Source organism: Patella vulgata, chromosome 8 (assembly GCF_932274485.2).
Source record: "Patella vulgata chromosome 8, xgPatVulg1.2, whole genome shotgun sequence".
NCBI classification, from domain to species: Eukaryota; Metazoa; Mollusca; class Gastropoda; family Patellidae; genus Patella; species Patella vulgata.
Genome location: NC_065886.2, coordinates 50,059,583 through 50,087,352, shown reverse-complemented (window position 1 = coordinate 50,087,352; position 27,770 = coordinate 50,059,583). Strand labels below are relative to the sequence as shown.

Sequence of the window (27,770 nt, the reverse complement as noted above, 5' to 3'; positions counted from 1 at the left end):
ACTTTATTAAGCATGCGCAGAAATAAGAAAGTTGTACAAATTGACAAATTGTCATATGACCATGCATAAACACAAAATATATCCTTGATTCTTGTATCTAGGTGTTTATCGCTGTTTAATCTAATTAATTGTATCATCATGTTGTTTATGGCTGTTTAATTTAATTAATTGTATAGTTTCACCGATAACTCGTATTAATAATAATGATGTCTAAAATAATATTGTTTCTGCTACTTTTTGTCGGCTTTACTGTTAGCCAAGTTCCACCAGTAAGTAAAGTATTTAATTTTGTCCTGTTTCGTTTCGATCTAGAACAGACAGACACTATATATGGTGGCTGATTGGTATCATGTGTGATGTCGTGGCATTTCTTCATCGAATTTCAACTGCGTAGGATTGTTTAATGTGCACTCCAATGTGTACACTAAGACAAGAACTTGGTTTTTGTCCCATCTACACAACTAGACACTGTTCTTTGTCCGGCCCTTTGTCCTGCACTACCGACGGAGAAACCACGCTGCAAAATCCTGAGGAACTTTCTTGACCAACACCATGATCAGTGTACATAATCATAATATTGAGAGAAATACGACATTTTTAATGTTGTGTCGGGTGTGGCCCTATTGCCAGGTTAAAATGTTTTGATGTCGTGGTGTCAAGTTGAAATGTCTTGATGTCATCTTATGAAGGACAACACCACGACATCACGACATGCTACCAATCAGCCACCATAAGACACAGACAAGCTGTTTCATTATTTCATCTTTTGTGAATAAGATAAAGCAATGCCATTTTCTTTGGGTTAAATAAATACCACTAGGCCTAGTTTTGGAAGGGGTAGTAGTAAAAACACCTCTATATATTCCCTACCCTTTGTGTCTGTATAGGTTTTTAAAGAATTCTGTCCTAGGAAACCAAAGGGAGGTTGGGATGGCCCAGTGGTCTTGAGTGTCACGCTTCGAGCTCTAGCAGGTCGGTCACCTCTCGCTTGCAGTCGTGGTTACGATCCCTTCTCAACCTCGTAATTTTATTCTGGTTCCCCCAGTTCCCCCCACAAGAAAGACCCCTACGCATGCGTTAAGATAATAAAAATGAAAATAAGACAACTTGTCTGTGATATCACCTTCGGTGGAAGCGGACGTAGGAACAACAACAACAAGGAAACTAAATGGTTAAACTTATAAATTTTAAAGTAACTTTATGATATGACAAGCTTGATTAACCAGACACTACTATGTAGTCAGTTTGGAAACAAACAATTTGACTGTATATATAATATTTTCGAAAAGTTATCCAATATCCAGATACATGTAGGCCCTATCTGCGCTGGACATGGACCAGAAAGTCCAGAATTCAGCTCTTAAATTGATTTTTTGTTGGTATGCCGTTCATACTATCAAAAACATACTATGGACCAAAAGCTATAATATACAGGACTGTGATTATTTAAATGTTTCTAATTTTCTTTTACACAGAATCAACTGTTTTATTAACTGAAACATGACACCTTTATAGATTTATGGAGTTTTAAATAGACATTATATATATTGTTTTATGTTAAATGTTTTTCAGTTTAAAGAAGAATGTGTAAAAGATGCATATCCCCCACCAGCAAGGTAGATAATAATCTGAATGAAAATATAACAAAATTTTAACACTTTTACTTGAACCATTTCATGTGAACATATATTATCTACAGGTCACCATTTTTATACGCCCACATTGAAAGTTAATATCTGATTGACTTTAAATTTATACACAGTGTTTGAGGTCACGAGGCGAAGAATCCTATTGATTTTCAAAGATTTCTGATAATTACTGCCAAAGTTATGGCCCTTGATCACTTTGAAAAATCTTGTGGATGCTCTAGAGGCCAAAATTAATATACGATTGACTTCAGATTGATACACAGAGTTTAAGATCAATGAATTTTTATGACTTGGAACAGCTAAATCCATGATACAGTATTAAAAGTTTTGTATACAAAACGTTAGCATGGGGCAGAACTTTATAAAAACCAAACAAATTCTAATGTTTTTCTGAGTTGTTGCTTTTAATCAGATTTTAGTGTATTATAAATGTTTCATTACCCAAAAAAGGATAAAAATATGCGACAACTCTTGTTGACTGCCCGGACGATTTAGCAGCTGTGGGCGTATGTTTCGTTGCCTGGCAACCTATCTTTATCTGATTTTGACGAAACTTAAAATCTAGGTTTATCTCCATGATCTTGGTTCCTCAACACACACCAAGTCATTTCAGGACAAACATGGTTCAAATTTATTTCAATAATTTGCATGCACGTAGGGTTTTTTAGCAGCGGAAGGAAACAGGAGGACCTAGAGAAAACCCATGAGGTTAGACAAACGACCCTACTCCTTGTCACATACAAGCGGGGATTCGAAACCACGTCACTTGACTTAATGACAGACCTTACGATTTCACGCGCACTAGACCCCCCCAACCCCCCTTCTATAAATTAATACTAGATTGTTTTACCTTACCCTTTAATTGTCCCCCGCCTTTCGAAGAAAGCAGGGGACTATTAAAATGGGTTCGTCCGTCTGTCTGTCTGTCTGTCTGTCTGTCTGTCTGTCTGTCTGTCTGTCTGTCCGTCTGTCTGTCCGTCTGTCTGTCCGTCACACTTTTTGGGACACAATAACTCTCTTCCTAATTGAGCTAGAATGTTCAAACTTGGTGTATGTGTTTATTAGGTCAATGCCTTGATGGAGTTCGAAGATGAGCATTTTCCGCTTAGGGTAAGCAGAGATAAGCAATTTGATTGGTTGATGCTTTGGGACACGATAACTCTCTTCCTAATTGGGCTAGAATGTTCAAACTTGGTGTATGTGTTGATTAGGTCAATGCCTTGATGGAGTTCGAAGATGAGCATTTTCCGCTTAGGGTAAGCAGAGATAAGCAATTTGATTGGTTGATGCTTTGGGACACGATAACTTTTAATTGAGCTAGAATGTTCAAACTTGGTGTATGTGTTTATTAGGTCAATGCCTTGATGGAGTTCGAAGATGAGCATTTTCCGCTTAGGGTAAGCAGAGATAAGCAATTTGATTGGTTGATACTTTGGGGCACGATAACTCTCTTCCTAATTGAGCTAGAATGTTCAAACTTGGTGTATGTGTTGATTAGGTCAATGCCTTGATGGAGTTCAAAGATGAGCATTTTCCGCTTAGGGTAAGCAGAGATAAGCAATTTGATTGGTTGATGCTTTGGGACCTGATAACTTTAGTTCTAATTAAAAGGGAGAGTGAGGACACTTGGTGTATAGCTTTATTATATCAATACCTTGACTAAGTCTCGATAATGAGCATTTTCTGCTTAGGGTAAGCAGAGCGATAAGCAATTTGATTGGCCGAGACTTTGGAACACATTAACTCCTTTTCTAATTGAGCTAGAATGTTCAAACTTGGTGTAGGTGTTTATTAGGTTAATGTCTTGATGGAGTTCGAAGATGAGCATTTTGTGCTTAGGTTAAGCAGAGATAAGCAATTTGATTGGTCGAGACTTTAGAACACAATAACTCTCATTCTAGTTGAGTTAGAATGTTCACACTTGGCATAGGTGGCTATTAGGTGAATGCCTTGATGGAGTGTGAAGATGAGAATTTTTTGCTTAGAGTAAGCAGGGATAAGCAATTTGATTGGTTGATGCTTTGGGACACGATAACTTTAGTTCTAATTAAGTGAGAGTGAGGACACTTGGTGTATAGCTTTATTATATCATTACCTTGACTAAGTTTGATAATGAGTATTTTCTGCTGTCATGTCATGGCTGAGTTCAATTATTAACATTGGTCGATGCTTTGGGACAAGATAACTTTGATTCTATCTGATAGAGAGTGCTCAAACTTAGTGTATAATTTGATTGCTCGATACTTTTGAAAAAAATAAATGTGCGATTAATTAATGTGTCATCTATTTATTTTGGGATTTCGGCGGGGGACATCAGCCTCACTGTTGGCTTGTTGTATTTTCAGTCTTCTTGTAAAAGAGTACATCATTAATTTAGATTTAGCACCAGAAGAAAGATGGGCTGAATTAGTCAAGGAAAAAGCTGAATTGGTAAGTGTTTATACTGGTTATTAAAACAGCATTTCCCGACTTGGGTTCTACAGGAGTCTGAAAAATAAAAGGGAGTCCGTAGGCTGTCCTTGTGGAAATAGGCAGCTTGTGATAAAAGATAGCTAAATAAAATTTAGTATGATAATTTGGGTATTAGGACAATGAATTTTTATACGCCCCTGTTTGTCCGTCAGTCCATCCGTCCGGACGGCCCTCCACAATTTGTTTGCGGACACTCTACAGGTCACAATTTTTATCCGATTTCAACGAAACTTGAAATATAGCTTTATCTCCCTCAGATCTAGGTTCCTTTCGATATTGGCATGTATAGGACTGTAACTTCATGGATTATGGCCCCTGATTGTACGAAAAATTGCGTTTTAATCATGTGGACACTCTAGAGGTCACAATATTGATCCGATTTTGATGAAACTTGAAATGCATGTTTATAACTCAAAAATCTTGGTTCCTTTCAATTTCCGCGCATATCGGACCGTAACTTCCCGAATTATTGCCCATGATTGTACGAAAAATAGTGTTTTTAGCTTGTGGACCCAATAGAGGTCATAATTTTTATCTGATTTAAAAAAACGGATTATTATATCACTTTTACATCCTAAGCACGGCTGAGATCGAATTTCGTGAAAATCGGCCCAAAACTGACAGACAAAATGGCCGCCCTTCGTTCTCAAATAGTGTAAAAATATGGTATATCAAGGTTGTGGACCCTATAGAGGTCACAATTTTAATCCGATTTTGTTGAAACTTGAAATGTAAGTTTATAACACAAAGATCTCGGTTTCTTTCGATATTTGCACATATCGAATTGTAATTTTCTGAATTATGGCCCTTGATTGTAGGAAAAATTGCGTTTTTAGCTTGTGGACCCTATAGAGGTCATAATTTTTATCTGATTTAAAAAAACGTTTTAGTGTATCACCGTTGCACCCTAAGGACGGCTGAGTTCGAATTTTGTGAAAATCGGCACAAAACTGACTGGCAAAATGGCACCTCCTCGTTCTCCAATAGCGTAAAAATATGGTATATCAAAGTTGTGGACCCTATAGAGGTCACAATTTTGATCCAATTTTGTTGAAACTTAAATGTAAGTTTATAACCCAAAGATCTCGGTTTCTTTCAATATTTGCGCATATCGAATTGTAATTTCCTGAATTATGGCCCTTGATTGTAGGAAAAATAACTTTCTTTTTAGCTTGTTCTCTATCCATCTCTCGAAAATGTGGGCATATCCTGCCTGGCAGCCGCTGGTAGTTTTTGATATTGGAGTCACATTTGTGACAAGCTATGTGATTGATTCCAGATTAGTGGTCTTTTGTCCCAAGTAGTCTGTTGTTCCAAGTGGTCTGAGTATTATGTGAAAGAACATTTTGAAAGGGCTATCTGTACATTAGTTAGAAATCAAAAGCATTTTTGTTGAAACTGTCTTTTAATTTTAAAAGAATTCAAGATTTGATGTAAAGTCAGACTTTTATTTTGTCTTTTTTATTTCTATTCCTTTTTTTATTTTTTTTAGATAAAAAACATTTTGGCTAAATTCAAAGAGTTTGTCCGTGATTGGGGCCAGGAAGCAGCTAAATTGATAGAATTGGTGGATGAGAAATTTGTAAATTTTATTTCATAATTTATTATAATTTAACTGTATGCACCTTTGTATTAATATATATAAATTGGTGGTTGTTCAGGTGGTCTAGTGCATGCACTTTTGAACATAAGATCTGTCATTGAGTCCAGATGCATGATTTCAAGCTTGTGTGTAATAAGAAGTGAGGTTGCCAGCCAAACCTTGTGAGTTTTCTCCAGGGCCTTCCTGTTTCCTCCCACTGCTAAGGACCCCTACGCACAAGTGATATAATTGTAGGCCTACTATATGTTAGTTCCGAAAAGATTTGTGAGGAATGGATGTTAAATCACATTTCTCTTTCTTATTATAATCTGATGTTACAGGGAAAATTTGATGACACATTACCTGAACCATTTAGAGGAGAACTGTTGGGTATTGCTAAATATTCTAACCTTAACTTGGGTAAGTTATATATTTCATTATAAAACTGTAAAAGGATAAAGCCTCACCAGATATAATTAATAATCAGTTATAGTTGATAGTTTAAGCCAAGAATAAAACTTAAAAATTAGTAGTCTTTCAAAATATAAATTTAACACCTTTACTGGTAAATCAAATGAGAAAGTACATTCTATAAATTGGTCAAGAATATTATTTTCTACAGAGCCCAATCATCCCTTGAATAAATAGAAGTACAGATTACATTTTACAGCATACTTTCTGATTTATAAGACACTTTTTTAAGCCCAATCATAAATTGTATGTTAGATGCAGTGTTTTGTCCGTCAGACCATTCAGCAAATTGTAACCCTTATAATGAATTTGTTGTTAATACAAGTGTGTGTTGGTAATAAAAGTGTGTTTTAATTTTAATAAATCATGATATTTTGTATTGTAATAAATCATAGTATTTTGGATTGTAATAACTCATGGTATTTTGGATTGTAATAACTCATGGTATTTTGGATTGTAATAACTCATGGTATTTTGTATTGTAATAAATCATGGTATTTTGTATTGTAATAAATCATAGTATTTTGGATTGTAATAACTCATGGTATTTTGGATTGTAATAACTCATGGTATTTTGGATTGTAATAACTCCTGGTATTTTGGATTGTAATAACTCCTGGTATTTTGGATTGTAATAACTCATGGTATTTTGATTGTAATAAATCATAGTATTTTGTATTGTAATAACTCATAGTATTTTGGATTGTAATAACTCATGGTATTTTGATTGTAATAAATCATGGTATTTTGTATTGTAATAACTCATAGTATTTTGGATTGGATTGTAATAACTTATGTTAAATACATTATTTCAGGTGAAGTAGTATTATATAATATATTTTATGAAATATTTACCGTTTGTACATCTATAGTAGCAGAAGATCCTTCAGGTAAAATCGCTTTATTATAACTACGATACAAGATTTCCATGTTAATGATAATAGTCATTTGTCTTGGTTTCTGTTATTTTCCACATGATATCATCCCAGATTCGATTTATCAAAGTACCAATATAATTTATTTCTTCACTTTCAGGGAATCTGTATCATGCTCGTAATCTCGATTTTGGACTCTTTATTGGGTGAGATTATTATTCTTTACTAATATTATAATTTTTGTTTTTTCAAATATGAGATTTCTTAATTTACTTTTGCATTGAAAACCCTAAAGGGGAAGACCAACGATTTTCAACAAGGTTTCCATAAATTTTAAATATATTTTTAGAAATAATCACCCCTGTAACACAGACAAAAAATTTTTATGGGCGAGTAATTAATTTTTTATTAAAACTGGAAGTGATATAATTGGCCTCACCATGCTCGCTGGTCTCTATAGTAAGCATACAGACTTAGTGTAAGCTTAGCACAGTATTTTGTTCTTGCATCATTTGACCGAAAATCTGATCAAATTGAACATTTGATTATAAATTTAAGAAAAAGTTGGTAAAAACTCTCTGATTCTCTTCAATGACTGATATTTATATGATCTGTATTGAATATTAGATGTTTGGAGAATTACATTAAGACAATTTAAAAAAGGATATTTGTTTTATATGAATTAAGTCCCTTGTGAAAGACAAAACCAAATAGATATTTCACTGTTTAAAGTAGAATCCTGTGAACAACATGAAGGGTCATTCCATATCAACTGATGCAAGGTTTTAACCCGACCCCTCCGAATTTTTCCAATTTTTTTTTATTTTGTTATGGATCCTTTGAGATGACCATATGCCAAATTACAGGCCTATCGAACAATTTTTCGCGAAGTTATGGCGCCCAGAAGAGTTCTATGTCGGAAAATTGAGTCACATCCAACCGCAAATTTGCTAAGTTCAAGCAAGGAATTAAGTAGGTTCAAAAGCCAATAGACTTATTTTAACTTGCTTTGCTAATGGAACTCTGGCCAAATTTTCCGAATCTGGCATTATTTTTGGTCTACGCCTAAACCCTGGGTCTCTAACTTGTACTGAATTTGGTATAAAAACGACTGAAAATCGAAACTTTGTGACGTGTTCACAGCCAAACTACGAGTGAGGCTAATGTCATCTCTGGATATTCTGGAGCTCTTGGACAGGTCTTATGGCCAAACAAAAAAATTAGGTTCTCCGGCCCCGGGTTCGCAGAAATTTTCGCTCCTGAAAATTGAAAATATCGAAAATTTCACATTTTCACGATCAAATTTCGAAATGTGGGGTCACATGGATTTCGACGAAAATCGCATGGTAGTGAGAACCATCCAGGGTCATGTTTATGTGAAAGTATGAACTTTGATATTTTTCTCCTTCATACATATTTTTGACAATAAAAATACATAAAATAACTTGATTTCACGATTTCTGTTGTGGAGCGAGGTGTACGTTTGATGCATGTTTTCTCACTCAATGAGGCAGAAATGAGGTATTCCGGCCTTAACTGAGCTGTCGCTCCCAGTATTCTTCCAGAAAGTGTCGCCAAAATGGTGTTAAAAGTTGGCAAATTGCCAATCTGTGGTGACACTGCGCCTGTCACCGCGGACAGCAGCAAGGTCCACGCTTCCACCACGGGGGAAATTTAGCACCGGAATTATGCTTGGTCCACACCCCGAATGACAAGCACAAGGTGTACGAGAGCTCCGAACTTCGCCATTCGTTTGAAAGTGGTCAAGAAACCGAAAATTGTACGACTTCGTAGACGTCAGAAATTCCGAAAATCTCATGTGGAAGAATCGCGGGGTTATTCGAGGTCTGGACCAAGCGTAATTCCGGTGCTAAATTTCCCCCGTGGTGGAAGCGTGGACCTTGCTGCTGTCCGCGGCGTGACAGGCGCAGTGTCACCACAGATTGGCAATTTGCCAACTTTTAACACCATTTTGGCGACACTTTCTGGAAGAATACTGGGAGCGACAGCTCAGTTAAGGCCGGAATACCTCATTTCTGCCTCATTGAGTGAGAAAACATGCATCAAACGTACACCTCGCTCCAAAACAGAAATCGTGAAATCAAGTTATTTTATGTATTTTTATTGTCAAAAATATGTATGAAGGAGAAAAATATCAAAGTTCATACTTTCACATAAACATGCCCCTGGATGGTTCTCACTACCATGCGATTTTCGTCAAAATCCATGTGACCCCACATTTCGAAATTTGAGCGTGAAAATGTGAAATTTTCGATATTTTCAATTTTCAGGTGCGAAAATTTCTGCGAACCCGGGGCCGGAGAACCTAATTTTTTTGTTTGGCCATAAGACCTGTACAAGAGCTCCAGAATATCCAGAGATGACATTAGCCGCACTCGTAGTTTGGCTGTGAACTCGTCACAAAGTTTCGATTTTCAGTCGTATTTATACCAAATTCAGTACAAGTTAGAGACCCGGGGTTTAGACGTAGACCAAAAATAATGCCAGATTCGGAAAATTTGGCCAGAGTTCCATTAGCAAAGCAAGTTAAAATAAGTCTATTGGATTTTTAACCTACCTAATTCATTACTTGAACTTAGCAAATTTGCGGCAGGATGTGACTCAATTTTCCGACATAGAACTCTTCTGGGCGCCATAACTTCGCGAAAAATTGTTTGATAGGCCTGTAATTTGGCATATGGTCATCTCAAAGGATCCATAACAAAATATAAAAAAATCCGGAGGGGTCGGGTTAAAACCTTGCATCAGTTGATATGGAATGACCCTGTAGCCTAACATAACAAATGTTTTTATATATTTTAGATGGGATATCAGAAATGAGACCTGGGAAATAACAGAAGCGTTAAAACCACTAATAGTTAATTTAAACTTTCAACGATCAGGACAAACTGTATTTAAATCTGTCAATTACGCTGGTTATGTTGGAATTCTAACAGCAGTCAAACCAGTAAGTCGCATTTGAAAGCCAATATTTAATATTTATATTTTAATAGAAAAATATAGCGAGCTGTAATTTTATTTTTTAGTAAGCAACAACCAGAATTGTTTCTGGTTAATTTTTGGGAATTTTTATTTGCCAGAGAGAAAGATTTTTGACTGCCAATATCTTATTGTATGAGATTTTTATACAAAAAAGCCAACAAAGGTATAAAAGTACAGGAAAAATACCACTACTTATATCTAATTAGTAGAAACCCATGGATAATAGCTATCTACATGTTTTTTTCCTATTGAGATTTATTTTGAATGATATCATAGTTTGTTTATTATTTTTATTTTAATCAGAAAACCTTCACATTGTCTATGGATGAAAGATTTAATAAAGATGGTGGATTTATAGGTAAATGTATAACTCATTATTTAGTGTCTTGATCTTTCATCTAGCCCATGAAAAAAGGATTTGACTTTGGCAAGAATAAATTTAGCCAGTCAAAATGGTTTAAATTAGACATGAAATCGAACAGAGAAGATCCTCGGCAGTTGGAATTCGATATAAGAGTAGGCCATAGCACCACTGTCCGGTCAAAATTCTCCATATAGCACACTGTATGGCGTATGCCCGTCTTCATTAGCCCAGTTTGGAGCAGAACAGTAGGATGTTAAACCCCATTTCATTTCATTTTCTTTAAAAGATACACATTTTCCAGCAATACAGACATTCAACCAATTTAAAAATGTTTTGTTGTAACTGAAAGGTGAAGCAATCAGCTGTGGTCATTCATGTTGTTGATGACTGATTACAGGTATTATAGAATGGTTACTAGGTATAACACCTGGTTCATGTTGTTGATGACTAATTACAGGTATTATAGAATGGTTGCTAGGTATAAGAACTGGATCATGGATGGGATTTTTAACACGTAATGTAATGGAGAATAGTACATCGTATAGTGATGCTAGAGATGTCTTATCTAATACAGAAATGTTGGCACCTGCATATTTTATACTTGGTGGTACCAAGTCAGGAGAGGTAAAAATATCTCGTGCTTTTTATACACCCACACTTTCATGTGGACGTATATTGTCATCGCCCCTGTCCGTCCACAATTTGTTTGTGGACACTCTACAAGTCATAATTCTTATCCGATTTTGACGAAACATCGAAATATTGGCATGTATCGGATCGAAATTTCATAGTTTATGGCCCTGATTGTACGAAAAATCACGTTTTTGGCTTGTGGTCACTCTAGAGGTCACAATTTTTATCCGATTTAGATGAAATTGGAAATGTATGTTTATAACCCAAAGATCTCAGTTCCTTTTGATATTAGTGCATTGGGACTTCAACTTCCAGGATTATGGGCTCTGATTGTACAAAAAATCACGTTTTTAGCTTGTGGTCCCTCTAGAGGTCACAATTTTTATCCGATTTCAAAAATCGTTCAAATATATCACTGTTACACCATAATGATGACTAAGTTCTGCTGGACAAAATGGCCGCTCCTTGTACGCATATAGTGTAAAAGTATGTAATACCAAGGTTGTAGACCCTCTAGAAGTCACAATTTTTGATCAGATTTTGATGAAACTTAAAATATATGTTTATATTCCAAAGATCTCAGTTTCTGTAGATTTTCACGCATATCGGAATGTAACTTCCTGGATTATGGCCCCTGATTGTAAGGAAAATCGCTTCTTTTTTTTAAAGTTATTCTCTGTCCATCTCTTGCAGTATGTGGGCATATCTTGCATGGCAACCGCTTGTTTTGATGTTTTTAAGCCAGGAATATTGTTGTTACCTCCCCTTGATCTCCAGCTATTTGGTTGAATGGTTCTGATAAAATGAATATCAACACTGGCTAAAAGTACATTTATATTATCTAACTGAGTAATAATAGTTATAGCACATGTCTCGGGTCAAATATTTACATCCGATATTGACATAAATATGCTACATATCTGTGGAAATGGTGAAATGGAGGAGCCCATTATTCACCCTAGGTTTTTAGCTTATTTGTTTGGAAATGTACTATGTATACTCAGCCAAATTAAAAACTTGACACTCTGGATTTTTGGGACTAGATTTTTAATATTTGGTTTAAGGCAACTATTTTAGTGTTATGTTGTGCACAGACGACCTTGACATCAACAGAAAGCAAGAATATGTCTCACCGAAAGTCCTTGACATTGATAACCTTCGTGATGTCACAGTACCCCCCAAAATGAAATTCACAGACTTGGAGAACAATCGGAATAAAGTGTTTAGTAACGGTTGTGGCCTCCTCTAGCGTCTCGTACTGCCACACAACGTCTTCTCGTGGATCTCAGAACATTAGTAAACACTACCCGAGGAAGACGTCACCACTGCTCAGCAAGAGCATATTGAAGGTCCTGCAACGTCAGTGGTGGATTCACTTGCTGACGAACACATCAACCCAGTTCGTCCGAGATGTGTTCAATAGGATTAAGGTCGGGGCTAAGCGACGGCCAATCCAGGACTTGGATATCGGCATTTCTTAAAAAATTCTGGGTAGCAATTGCTGTATGGGGTCGAGCATTGTCTTGTTGAAACGTTAGTCCAGGCCCATGTCTCTGCATAAACGGAAGAAGAACAGGTTGCAAAATCTGATCCCTGTACTGGACAGCATTTAAGTTCCCTTGGACAACAACAAGAGGAGAACGTCCATGTGCACAAAAAGAACCCCAAACCATGACGCTGCCGCCACCAAATTGGTCAACTTCTCTGACGCATACTTGAGCGTAACGTTCACCTCGTCTGCGGTACACTCGGACCCTGCCATCGGCAAATCTCAAAGTGAATCGAGATTCGTCACTAAAGACAACCGAATTCCACTGTCTTTGAGTAAATCTTATGTGTCTTGTGGCCCACACAAGTCGGTTACGGCGATAAAGAGGTGTCAATATTGGTCCATTATAGGGCCTCCGAGCTCAAAGACCACCCGCCTGCAAGCGATTTCGAACAGTTTGTGCAGTTACCCTTCCACCAAACATCTCTACTTGTGGAGATTGCAGTGACAAATCTGTTTCTAAGATGACGTAATCGTATTGCTTGATCTTACTGAAGTGACGTCACACGTGGCGCTCCCGCCCATGGGCGGTCGGCAATAGTTCCAGTTTGAAGCACTCTCATTCTAAGATTAATTATTGTCTGGGGTGAACAATTAAAGGCTCTTGCAACAGTGACCACAGACTGACCAGCATAGAGCCTACCTATAGCACGTAGACGTTCTACATTTGAAAGGCGCGGCATTTTCTAACAAAGATGAAAATAACAATTTTAATTTGTTTTTCCAGTTCAAGTTATGTGTGCGTGTTCAGTTTAAGCAAACTTGCATCGATTGACCTCACGAGTTTGTGTTTGCACGTGTTTTTCAGGTTTTTCATCTTTATATGCTCAAAAGTCATGTGATCCACGTGACTTTACAATTTTATGAAATTAAAGGCTTCTTACTACTTACTATCGTTAGAAACACTTTAGAATTTATTTGACTTACCAGAAAAAAAAATTTGTTGAAATTCATCAGTGTCAAGTTTTTAATTTGGCTGAGTATATATTGCTGGTTCCAATAACAAGATAAGATACCTGTAGAGTTTTTATGGCTTGTGACTAGGTGGGTGTATCCTCATTCTTCTCTGGTTTACTCTCACTGTTAAACCTCCATGAGATCTTTGCAATTAACGAAATGAAAATATATCATCTTTTAATCTCGAAATGATCCACTTGTTGTTGTAGTGTTTAACATCTGCTTCCACCAAAGGTGATATTTTTCATTTTCTTGCACGGGTCTTTCCTGTGGGATGAAACGGGAGTCCCGGGAGTAAACCCACGAGGTTGAGAAAGCGCCCCTATCTCCAAGTCACATACGCTCACACCAGCCGCAAGCCAGAGGTGAACGGCCAGCTAGAGGTCGAAGTGCTGCACTCTAGACCACAAGGCCATCCCAACCCCACTTGTTTTCAAGGTAGATTGAGTATTATTTAATTTAGGGTTGTGTAATAACACGAGATAGAGAGAAGACTATTGATATATGGGAAATGAAGTCTGCAGGTGGATGGTATATACTGGAAACTAATTATGATCATTGGACCAAACCATTGTTTTTAGATGATCGTCGTACACCAGCTAATAACTGTATGAGAAATATGACACAGACTGTAAGTACCTGACTGTTTCTGGTTTAATATAAAACAAGGTAATATAATCTATTTGATGTTAAATAACAGATATTCAGGAAACATATATTTGTTGCTCAGAAAGTGTTCTGTCTTCATTAGTCTAGTTGGAGCAGAACAGTAGGATGTTAAACCCCATTTCATTCCATTTCTGCTCAGAAAGATAAATTTTGTCAAGAAGTTTTTTTCTACTACATTATAGAATAAACCATCATTGAATGAGCCGGTAAAAAATCTGTTCAGTGAACTTTTAAAAATCTGTTCAGTGAACTTTTAAAAAAACTGTGGCCTTCTTTTCCAACATGTTCATCCTTACTGGTTAAGTAGGATTTCTTTTGTTTTCATTTGCTGTTGGATTATTAATCTAGTCATCTGAACGGGATGAAAAACCAAGGTCCTATGTATACATTGACGTGCACGTAAAAGATCTCTTGGCAGTTGGAATTCAATATAAGAATATGCCATAGGCAAAATTCCCCTCATAGCACACTGTATGGCGTATGCCCGTCTTCATTAGCCCAGTGGGAGCAGAACAGTAGCACATTAAACCCATTTCATTCATGAATATATTTTGATGGTTTATAAAACATATACCAGTATTTAATTCAAACTAAGTTTTAAGATAGGAACAGATGATCTAATTAACTTTGTATTTTTTTTTATTTTTATTACAGAATGTATCAGTTAAAGGCATATTTAATGTGCTCAGTTCTAAACCAGTTCTAAATAAGGTAACATCTAATTTATTGTTACTTTCATGGCTAAGGATATTTTTGTAGTTAGATAGTCTGTGGGTAGGGTCAACTGGATGTCACCTGAAATATAATATTTGAGGCAAAAAACTGTTATTTGCATCCATTTTAAATACAGGAGTTTATTATATTAATAGTTCCTAACATTTCTAATAATGTCAATTCAGATGTTTTAAATACCAATACCAATTATTAGGACATGGAAAATAATGAAGGGACAAGGTTTAGGGTAAATGATTGTGGCTCCATAAAAAAGGTTTGGTCAGGTAAAGGGTAACTGTAAACCATGGATGCTGATTCGCCTGTTATGATGGACACGTCCCACGCGAGTCGAAAAACCCCTGATTGGGAATATGCCCATGTTTATAGTTTAGGATATATCTGTATAAACATAATAATATTGTTTTTTCAGTTAACAACCTATACAGCTGTAATGGAGGTATCTACAGGTCATCTAGAAACTTATTTAGCCAACTGTACAGATCCTTGTTTTCCTTGGTAAATAATGAATCAAGTTTTCAACAGATTTCATCGTTTTTAGGATACATTTATTTTTTAAATACTATCTTGAAGTTGTATATATTTTTGAAGTAATACTGTTATATCTCGTATATATTTTGTCAATGTTGGATATATTTTTGAAGTAATACTGTCTTCTCCTTGGGATATATTTTTAAGGAAAAACTATCCAGAGGTTAGGTATATTTTGGAAGTAAAACCATCTTTAAGTTGTATATATTTTTGAAGAAATAATATCTTTTGGCTGGATATAGTTTTGAAGAAATAATATCTTTTGGCTGGATATAGTTTTGAAGAAATAATATCTTTTGTTTGGATATATTTTGAAGAAATAATATCTTTTGGTTGGATATATTTTGAAGAAATAATATCTTTTGGTTGGATATATTTTTGAAGAAATAATATCTTTTGGTTAGATATATTTTTGAAGAAATACTATCTTGAAGTATATATTTTTGAAGTTATAGTATTGTTTGGTTGGGATGTATTTTTGAAGAAATATTACTTTTCTGTCTTACTGTCCTTTTGAGTTGGCCAGTGGCTACAAAAAATATTCTGCCAAAGTTACCCCCAAAGCTCTGTGGATTTCATTTATCCCAACCAGAAATTAAGATATGAAATTGATACCCATTCATGATTTTCCAACTGTGATAATAAAAAACTTTCTATTTTAATAGCCTTTATAATAATTCCCTAAGACATATTTATTGTTTAATTGTTATTAACTATTGATATTTTGTTGGTAGATTTTGTTATGCTTATTTAATAAAGAAGAGAACATTTAAATTAAAGGTTAATTATGTTAAATCTTTGTATTGATCTGGAACCAGTTTCTAATTCAAACCTTGTACAACCTATTCTTCATTTTAACTCGTTGCTCTTGGTTATTTTATTAAAGTGTCATATTGTATTAATAATAAGAGATAGGAACAGACAATGTTTAGTGGTAATATTATATTTCGCTGTCCTCTACACCATATGTTAGTGACAGGTAAATTAATACTTCTGTGTTTTCAATGCTAACAAGGATTGTGCTAGGGTGTCTAGCAATTCGGTATCTGCCAATCATGTATTCACCCGTAACTGCATCTTCTATAGAAGACTTGATCTCGCTTTAACTCCGTACATCTTATCTAGGCCTTCAGTTATACCCTGCATATTTCGGCACTAATTTCGATTGGGTATTTATTTACCCAGTTTTAGAGCCTATCAGATTCCTGGTTAGATCTATTTGATAAGGCCAACTTCAAGTTTGGTCAAAGGTCACGATATATAAACAGGGCTTAGCGCTAAACCCTGGACCTAGCACTAATGCTTACCCTATACCTAACTTACAATCTCGCCAACAATCACGTGCCCTAACCTTATTTACATCTCAACCACATCTTGACTAAAATTGAACTGACCGTAACAAATAGATTTAGCCCAGATCCCTCGATCATCAGGAATACCAATTAGTCTCGCGCTTTCCAGATTAAATGTCTACCTGTGATAATCGAGTTGCAAAGTTCAAGGTTCGTTCATTAATGTCAAGGTTTCCGTGGATGTCGGTACATTTGATTAGAGTGCGTTAGCGTCACAACTTGGACGCCACTGTTCACGCGTCTGCAGTAAAAGGAGAAAACGTAGCTATAAGTTCGGGAATTGGAAAGTAATCTAGCAACGTCCAGATGTTTTGAAACTCACAGTCATTGCTTCAGGAACATGACGTAACTGGTGCATCATAATCGCCGTAAGAGTGTGCAGCTCAGCAGTGGCGTTTGTGTGCTTTTCACTTTGGTGGAGTCAGACTGCTATAAACTACAAGTACAAAGCCACTGTCGAGAGAAGTCTGACAAAAAAATTGGAGGGGACATAATAAGTGCTTATTTTATCTATAATATTTAAACTTGGTGTAGTTGTTTTTCGACGGGATATCTTGACGGAATTTGATGATGTGTATACAGATTTTTGAATACAATTCTTGTAATTGATGTTGATTGTTCGTACTTGATGTATTAAGTTGTTAGGAATATCACGACGGAGTTGGATGATGAGGGGAGAGAACGGGTGGGTTAGATCCTGGCTTGCTATCCTGGAAGTCGCGTGTTCGATCCCTGCATTGGCCGAGAAAGTACATCGGGATTTTCCGACGTGGTTTCCCCTTGTCAGTGTGATGTAGGACGGAGGGCCTGAAAAGGACAGATGTTCAGTCGTTCGGATGGGAAAAAACCGAGGTCCCGTGTATACATTGGCGTGCACGTAAAAGATCCCGCGGCAGTTGGAATCCGATATAAGAGTAGTTCATAGTGCCACTGCCCAGGCAAACCTTACTCATAGCACACTGTATGGCGTATGTCCGTCTTTATTAGCCCAGTCGGGGCAGAACAGTAGGACGTTAAATCCCATTTCATTTCATTTCCGGATGATGAACGTTTTTCTACTTAGTTGGCTGTCCATAATACCTTTTGGAACACAATAGCTCTGGTTCTAATTCATGTAGAATGATTAAACTAGATGTTTGTTATGTGAATATCTTACTCTTGACTGAGTTCGATGATGGACATTTTCTGCTTAGGCTAGTCACAGATAAAATATTTGATTGGCCGCGACTTTGGAACACCATAACTCTGCTTCTAATTGAGGGACAGTGAATTCGAAACTAAGCATTTTCTATTTAGGTTATAAACCATTTGATTGCTAAGATAAATGTTCAAATAATTAATGAGTGTCATCTATTTCTTATAGGATTGAAGCGGGGTACACCAGCCTCGCTCTTGGCTTTGGGATTTTTTTTTTTTTTTTTTTTTACAAAATAACGGACGCCTGGCCGAGGGACTTTGGTGACGACCACATTAAAATCTTGGGTCATAAAAAGGAGGAGAACACTACGACATTTAACCCCATTTCATCTTATTTCATTTACAAATCATTTCCAAAATTTAAAGAATCTCATAAAATATTGGACGAGGGCTAGTGTAGACTCATAAAGGTTTTAATGTTTTCAAAAGGTGATTCAGTTAGCTTTCTAAACATATATCTCACACCTGTATATACCACATCTAGCTTTCTAAACATGTATCTCATACCTGTATATATCTCAGTTAAGCAAGGTATCCTAAGGTACATAACACAGAATGACAATAATTTAATTTTAATCTTTTTAGAAACATTAATTGGAAATGTGACATAATACGATATGTAACTAATAGACAATATGTTACAAGAAATATCAACAATGTGCTTTTTGACAGTAATTAAAAAAACAAATAAACACGAGGAATATATATATGTATATATAATACAATATGTTCTAATCATCTCATCATTGAATCAACAAATATACCATTATGGTGCTCCGTAGATGTCACTCCTAAATTAGGTCGAGAATTCTGCCATCTTCGGCTGTATGAATAATGCTGAAAATACAAAACAAATAAACACATCAATTTTAATCAAAAGCAAAATGTTACATGGAAATAACAAGCAAGGAACGGGCATTAATCTGTCCGAAATTGTTCAGCAACGTATTTAATGTCTCTTAACGTATAACATTACATGTTGGTGTGACAATATACATATAGAATCAAAAAATATTGTTAGTTCCCAACGGCATGGGATACTCCAGAAATTAAGCACGCTATCCGTCAATATCCATCTAAATAGATTTCTGCTGAACATGCTTGCGAGACGGTTACGGGGGATCACGTGGCTAAGTGGGTAAGACGCTGGTTCGGTAGCCTGGAGGTCGGGTGTTCGATCCCTGCATTGGCTGAGAAAGTTCATCCAGATTTTTCGGCGCGATTCCCCCTTGTCAGTGATGCAGGACGGAGGGCCTGACAAGGACAGTTGTCTAGTCCTTCGGATGAGACGAAAAACCGAGGTCCCTTGTATACATTGGAATGCACGTAAAAGATCCCTTGGCAGTTGGAATTCGATATAAGCGTAGGCGATAGTGCAAAATTTCCCTCATAGCACACACTGTATGGCGTATGCCCGTCTTCATTAGCCCAGCATAGAAGCAGAACAGTAGGACGTTAAACCCCATTTCATTTCATTTCATTTACAAGACGGTTACAGTGTGACCATAGCCACCAACAGAGTTACCTATATAACAGAACACAGCAGAGTTACCTATATAATAGAACACAGCAGAGTTACCTATAATAATAGAACACAGCAGAGTTACCTATAATAATAGAACACAGCAGGGTTACCTATAATAATAGAACACAGCAGAGTTACCTATAATAATAGAACACAGCAGAGTTACCTATAATAATAGAACACAGCAGGGTTACCTATACGATAGAACACGGCAGTTACCTATATAAAAGAACACAGCAGAGTTACCTATGTAATAGAACACATCAGAGTTACCTATACAATAGAACACAGCGGAGTTACCTATATAACAGAACACAGCAGAGTTACCTATGTAATAGAACACATCAGAGTTACCTATACAATAGAACACGGCAGAGTTACCTATAATAATAGAACACAGCAGAGTTACTTATATAATAGAACACAGCAGAGTTACCTATATACATGTAATAGAACACAGCAGAGTTACTTATATAATAGAACACAGCAGAGTTACCTATATACATGTAATAGAACACAGCAGAGTTACTTATATAATAGAACACAGCAGAGTTACCTATATAATAGAACACAGCAGAGTTACCTATAATAATAGAACACAGCAGAGTTACCTATATATACAGCAGAGCTACCAATAATAATAGAACACGGCAGAGATAGACACAGCAGGGTTACCTATATAAGAGAATGCAGCAGAGTTACCTATATAAGAGAACACAGCAGAGTTACCTATCTAATAGATCACCGCAGAGTTACCTATAATAATAGAACACAGCAGCAGAGTTACGTACATGTATATATTTGAACACAGCAGAGTTACCCAACAGAACAATGGAAAGCCGTCAATGATATAAAGCGGATACAGCCTTCCAACAATTTCAATCGCATTTACTTTAATTTTAAATTTTTATGTTCTAGGGGCTCCATGGTTTAAATAAGGTTTCATCATAATACTCATAGAAGTCCGTGAAATTCATTAATTTTCCAAACAAATTGACACAAATAACTACATCTAGAAATTCAATTTTCAAACATATTTGACTAATGAAACCATACTCCCCACGCAATGTTCGTAGAGAAAGAGTGTAACATTACAGATGAAGAAAGTCAGCTAAAACTAAAAGCTCTTGAAAGAAAATATGGATTTCAGATCCAAGATATTCACAATTATATTCATAAACTTTTCAAGATAGATGAATTGTAAAGATTTATCAGCTTCTCGGAGGCAATTAACGTTCCATACGTATTAATATGAAATGATTTTATCGTCACCAAAAATAATGATTTGTCGACCGAGAAACACTCATTGGTCTGTGGTGAATCATACAGTCGGCCGGAAAGTGTGTTCCCGGCGTTTCTCTGCTATAAGTGGGCTACTGGCAGGCGGTTCGTCTGCTATATGTGGGCAACTGGCAGGCAATCAATCTGACGACGAAAAATTATCAGGGTTGCAAATATCTTTTCGAATTCAGACTTTCATAGGGTAAGATCTATTTGATAAGGCCAACTTCAAGTTTGGTCAAAGGTCACGAGATGTAAACAGGTCTAGCGCTAATCCGAACCCTAACCCTGGACCTAGCCCTAACGCTTACCCTAACCCGAACCTACAATCTCGCCCTAACCTTATTTACATCTCAGCGACCTCGATGAGAATTGAGTTGGCCTTAACAAATAGATTTATCCCTTTGATAGTGGAATGTATAACCGTGTAGGTTATAGTAGTTATATGTTATAAGTTAAATCTTGAATATTTAAGATAATGTATTATTAATTTTAAAAGTGAAAGCCTTCAAATTGAATTTATTTAAACTCTCGGGACAATAACTATTCTATTCCTTTAAAACATTAATTGTAGGTGTGCTATTAAAAGGTGACTAGCCATGGGTGAAATGTTATAATGACAATACATGTTAATTTATTATAATCCCTTATTGTTTATAAAACTGTTATAGATAGAAAGTAACTGACAATATGGCCTGTCTGGTGAACATGCCAATCGTATGATTAATCTATTAATTGTTTTATTTACCATTGTTTTATTTCTTATATTGTACATTATTACATCAATGCTTATTTATGTCAACACTTGATCTAGCCAAGTGATTAGAAGTAATTCCATATAAATATGTGATTGTACTTGATACGTCAGTCATTTAGGTCTATCCGACTTAGTAGCATTAGGTACTAGTCGGTTATCCGCGGTCCTGTAAGTGTATGTAGATAATTGTTATTATAAGTTTACAGTATTAAAGATTTGAAGAACCATTCCAGACTCTTGTAATATCTGACGGACCTCACGGTCACAAATGTTTTATATAGATTATATATCTGTGCGTAATTTACATTTTTAGAAAAATATGAAAATTCTCAGGTCATAACCCACACTAATATGTACCCAGATTAATTATTTAACAGGGGCATTATGGAAGATTAGATAAAGAGCTAACAGTTCTAGCCATAATAGATAAAAAAATTGATAATGAAATGTAAATTACTTCATTCTGAGCCGAATTATCGCCGATACAATTACAGTGAAGCCTCGATTGTCATTGCTACCGTTGTTACGACAATAAACAAAGTTTCGATGATCAATTTTTACGTTAAATCATCAACCGCAAATCGTATTTATATCTGTTGAAAATCTAGAGTATCGTTGTATCATATAAGGTCTGTCACTGAGTCAACTTGCGTGGTTTCGATTCCCCGGTTGTACGTGACAAGAAGTAGGCGCCTGTCCAACCCCGTGGTTTTTCTCTGGTTTCCTCCCACGTAAAGACCCCTACGCGCAAGCGAATTATTGAGATAACATTGAACCATACGTTAGTTCCGAAATGACCTGGTTTGTGTCGAGTGAACGCTAGCTCTCTCCGCAATCAGGCAGATTTACCTCTTGCATAATGCCTGTTTAAGCAAACAAAATAAAAATATCAAAGCCTGAGAATCGGATTAAAAACAACCCATCAATTAGCTTTTGCGAAACATAAAGATGGCGTCATCCGACAATAAAACGATTTGTAACTATACTGGCGATTACCGTAGATTGTAAAATGGCTGAAACTTTCAAGTTGGAAGATATGTAGCCCAGTGTTGTTGACAGAGTTTGTCAAAAGAAGGAAGCAAGAAAAATATAGAATAAGAGCAACGCTAATGCCGCATTCCTGCTTCGATTGAAATGGTAGTTTTTAAAAATGAAGAGAATAAAATATGAAATGACTGATATGACAGTAATTATGGCAACCCTAGGGGTCGGGCATGCACCAAAATCAATAGGTCCCATGATGGAACTTCTATCCTCTATTTGAAATGACTAATCATGTACATCAGTAGGTACCCATAAACCTTATACAGTGGGGATAAGACTAACGTATATGAGGGTACAAATAACGGAACACTAGTGTTCACAGACCCTAATCTGTGTAATTAAAAGCCAAGAGAACTTTGCAACAGTTTCGTGGTATACTATTATAAACACGTTTTGTCGGATGGCCCGACATCCTCCACCGTTAGAAACCATACTGGAAATCACAAGAAACTTAAGTTAGGAATTCACTCAACTTTCAATGGCTGTTTATGAGAAATATCTTTAATCCATCAACACAAAACTTTGTACATCATGGTTTTTTATTGGTGTTATTTGATACATTAAAACAACCAAAGTTTTATAAAGTGCTATATTTCTGTTAAAACACAATTTTGAGTAAATTCTTAGAATGCCTTGTGAACTCGAGACTCGGTTGGGCACGCGTGTGCACAATGCACACCTCGAGCGAGAAAAAACGCCAGCGAAAAAGTCGCTCATCGTGAACGCTTAAACATGAAAACGGTCCCATAACATTGCATGCCATTAGACCAACTGTTTCGCCGGCGGAATCGCGTACATGGAAAGCTGACCTTGGTTTGGGCAAACCTTTATTATGACCCACTGTAGTACAGATCTGATGGAATGGCCAGATAAACAAACAGCCCAGTCATTTTATAAATGGCGGATTCTGATTATTATTCTGAAGCAAGAAATAACATATTTTCTTTTATTGGCATTTAGTATTAACATTGGCATATTAACACAGGGTACAAGTTTAATAGTAAGCGACGTTTAGACGAGGATACCCTCGTCTTTATCAAGCAAATGTGTTAAATAAAGAGTTGTTCCACTTTAACTGACACTTCCTTGACAAAGTGGTTTCAGTGGTTTTGAAAAGAGCACGCAATATTTTCTGAAAGCAAGGTTAGATAAAATAATATTACGACATGCAGATTTAATCATTGATTACGCCAACTTCATCAACCACCTAGTGTATTATGAAAAATAAATATTATTGGAAGAACTAGATTGTTTTAATATTGAATTTTCTAACATAGCGACATAACGTAATAAAGACATCAATAATATGCAATTATTTAATAAAATATAACTTGAGTATAGTTTGACTATTATAGGTTATTCTGTTCTCTCTCTCTAGTAATGTTTTTTTATTGAAGGGAACAATATTTTGTCATAATTTGATAATTTTCATATCATATTGCTGAATAATAAGTCAATAAATGTAACCGAATTCCATCTAATTTAATTGTAGCAAATAAAAGTACCAGAATTGCCAATAAAAAAAAAATCTGAAGTAAAATAATATTTGGATGATATTTAAAGCACTAGCTCAATGAAAGTGTCATGGACTCACACCACTGTTCAAGTCTCGGCACTGAATGTACACGCGAATTTAACTGTCAACACATCAACCTGTTACTCTCCGCAATCATTCATTTCCGGTCTGTTAAAACGTTTTATTCAATAACGAACCTCATGTTATAAACAAATCTCTCTTACGCCCACGAGTTATTTCTATGGTCACGTTTATTGCAGGAATAACATTTCATTCATATCTTCAGCTCTAAAATGTTCCAAAAACAACTGCAGCGGTAATTCATACAAGGGAAGTTGGGTTTTTTCATACACGGATGAAACCTACGCAATCCCAATGTTTATCCCTTTTTCAAAGAAATTTGATTCAGTGAATCTAAACCGGTATATGCACAAAATGAATCCTTCTTTTTAAGAATATTTTAAACCACTTCTTATTTTTGTTTAGACAGATTTTACCATTTCTATTGTATTTTAAACACGTGGGGCAAGAGATGCTAACATTTTGTAATGGATGGACGGAGAACACTAAACAAGGAAAATCAATAGTGTTCATCCGCTTCACATCGATTCAGAAAAAAAGTTTTTCGGAAAAGGGGAATAACTTCGGAACGGAAGGTCACGGATGTTACTGTCTGGTACGTGCAAAAATCGAACTCATCCGAAATCTTTGGCATGTAAACATATGTTTTAAGTTTCATCCGAATCGGATAAAAATTGTGACCTGTAGAGGATCCACATACAAATGAAAACGGACGTACGACCGTCCGGACAAACAGGGGAGCCGACATAATACATCCATATAAAAATATTTTGGCGTACAAAAATTCCCCCCCCACCCCTTCTACATGTCTTATTTTCGGTAGTACCATTGATTGCAGTCAAAAAAATATGGATATTTCGATTTGATTAAGTACAACGATTTGTTGGAATTCGAAAGGATTACCCCAGAAAATTGGAGAGATCATTCAACATTACGATTCCGTACAAAGAAGCTCTTGCATACCTTTTGTGTAATTGAGTGAAATCGTTCGATGAAATTTATTTTATTTATTTACTACTTTATAATATTTGATTGGAATTTTATTCAATTCCGCCATATTGAAAAATAAGTGTACTATTTTGTTGTGCGATTCTAATCCGTTCCATACACATACAAACTAAATTATAAACATTTTCAATTTGAATACATGAGAAAATGTATTCTCAAAATTCTCGAAGTATAATGGTGTTTTCGAAACACTTGGTGTTTACGACTAAAATCGTCAAAATGGGAATTAACATGTCGGTTAACTATCTCCGTGTCCGTTGTCGAGTAGACAGGCAGCGTTGTCGAGTAGACAGGCAGTGTCCGTTGTCGAGTAGACAGGCAGCGTTGTCGAGTAGACAGGCAGCGTAAGTTTAATATGGACTCAAAAGTACAACGAAAAGTGGCTTTAAATTGGCAACAGTGGTGTGGTTTTACACGCAGTAAAAGTTGAAACCTGTATTTACGAACTACGTGACTTTTATTATCCTGTGAATGGTCATTATGTTATGAAGCCATGACAGTAAAGTCGGCTTTATTATTCCAGGAATATTACACGGTTACCCAGAAATCTCCGCCATTTCATGTTTAAATCTCATTAGACTATAAACCAAGTCAACATGGCGAATAAGTCCAAGTTAATGATCTGCTCTAGTTCTAATGAACGTCTTGGGTTTTCTTCCAGATTGCGAAAGAAATGTGCCGGATTTAAAAGCTGTGTGTTTTTAGTTTTATCGCCGTCATTATTCTCGAGTTTCTGGCAAACAGAATGGTACCGTGGCTAATCACTTGCTATTCTTTTGATTAGCTTTTCTTTGGTTTCCAGTTTTACGACAATCGTATGGAGAACCTATTATTTCGTTTACGATAGCCCACACAATTACATGAAAAACAAGTATAGCCATCTCATTTGTTGTTTATCTTGGAATCACTGATTAAGAAAATTACATGAGTTTATCTTGTATTTCCCTAACGATTGTCATAGTCCTTGACAAAAACATTCTTATGTTGCTGAACAAATTCTGTAGACAGGCAGCAAAATATAAAGGCAGAGTCTTAATTTTTAAAATGATAGATTGCCAGGCAACGAAACATACGCCCATTAACCGGCTATTCTCCCGGGCTGTTATTATACTATCTAAATATTCCGAAACCCAACAAGTTTTATGACAAGGATTGGATGACAAAAGCAGCAACTCATAAATAATTGATGCGTGACTCCAAATTTCAACAGATTTCATTTTTTTTTTAAATCTCAAAACGCCTGTCAAGCAGATCCGTGCAGATCGATTACAATGATGCCAGGAACCATAACTCTGCGAACACCTGATAAGCGACTTTAATTAAGTGTCTTGTATAGAATAAGCCCAGGACAACAACTTCAAACATTTTGTATAGACAAAGAGCAAGATGACGATAATATAACATGTGAATATATTAATAAAGAGCAAGGTGACGATAATATAACATGTGAATATATTAATAAAGGGGCAAGGTGACTATAATATAACATGTGAATATATTAATAAAGGGGCAAGGTGACGATAATATAACATGTGAATATATTAATAAAGGGGCAAGGTGACGATAATATAACATGTGAATATATAAATAACAGGGCAAGGTGACGATAATATAACATGTGAATATATTAATAAAGGGGCAAGGTGACGATAATATAACATGTGAATATATTAATAAAGGGGCAAGGTGACGATAATATAACATGTGAATATATTAATAAAGGGGCAAGGTGACGATAATATAACATGTGAATATATTAATAAAGCACATGTTTTGTTATATTACTTAATTGGCTCATTCAAAATTTTTAAAAGATTTGATCCATAACATTTAATATGAAAGTTCCTTGAGTGTATTGTGAACAGCAGAAGATGCGTTATGATGGAGTGAAATTAACGACATAATTTTTTTTAACTCGGTAATGCTTGTGCTTTCAATGCATGTAACTTCTTACTTACATAGTAAGGTGGCTATTTACTGATGTAAAAATGCTAATTTATATGACATCTCTTAAATACTGTAGTTTGAATTTTGTAATATTTCCATGATTACTTTTAATTTTCAGTCGTATTTTATTTTAATATTAAAGTAGTCCAACTGTTTGACATTTACAAATATTACAAGAGGCGATGGCAACTACAGTTATCTAGCATCATAGCATACTAGCATAGCATACTGATCCGGTTAATAGTTAAAATGATGTCGTAATTTTCACTCCATATCAATATTCCATGGAGACAATAAAATGGTGTACTTACTACAAGTTGTGGTGGGTGTTTCCTTCCATAATATATTTCTATCAAACCAATAATAATCGCCAGAACTAATCCAGTAATCAGAATATAGAAGATCCCAGACACATTACTTAAAGATAAAGATCTCTTCTTAGATTCCTGTAAACAAATATTAGTTTCTAATGATTTATTAACCGTTTGGCTACATTATCTGTATAATGGTAACATTCTATTCATGACTAGCTTCTCACACTTTCAACCCCATCACTTTAGTTAAACCTTTCCACC

General features: G+C 35.8%; 2 protein-coding genes across 3 annotated transcripts in view; one reads left to right on the top strand and one right to left on the bottom strand.

Annotated features, from left to right (window-relative positions):
• Positions 1 to 29: 29 nt before the first annotated feature.
• Positions 30 to 16,272, top strand: LOC126829517 (acid ceramidase). The gene is made up of 13 exons (XM_050559444.2): positions 30 to 269; positions 1,573 to 1,616; positions 3,995 to 4,079; positions 5,614 to 5,703; positions 6,045 to 6,123; positions 6,990 to 7,064; positions 7,210 to 7,255; positions 9,873 to 10,017; positions 10,356 to 10,410; positions 10,874 to 11,040; positions 14,019 to 14,186; positions 14,879 to 14,935; positions 15,369 to 16,272. The coding sequence occupies exons 1-13, from the start codon at positions 204 to 206 to the stop codon at positions 15,456 to 15,458; spliced, it is 1,167 nt and encodes a 388-aa protein (XP_050415401.1). The 5' UTR covers positions 30 to 203; the 3' UTR covers positions 15,459 to 16,272.
• A 2,320-nt stretch (positions 16,273 to 18,592) lies between these two features.
• Positions 18,593 to 27,770, bottom strand: part of LOC126829511 (glutamate receptor 4) — an 85,951-nt gene continuing 76,773 nt past the window's right edge. For both annotated transcript variants that reach the window (XM_050559435.1, XM_050559433.1), the window contains exons 16-17: positions 27,507 to 27,641; positions 18,593 to 18,873 (exon numbers count right to left, since the gene is read on the bottom strand). In XM_050559435.1, the coding sequence (XP_050415392.1) occupies positions 18,772 to 18,873; positions 27,507 to 27,641 (237 nt within the window). In that variant the 3' untranslated portion in view covers positions 18,593 to 18,771. The remainder of the gene's footprint in view (positions 18,874 to 27,506; positions 27,642 to 27,770) is intronic.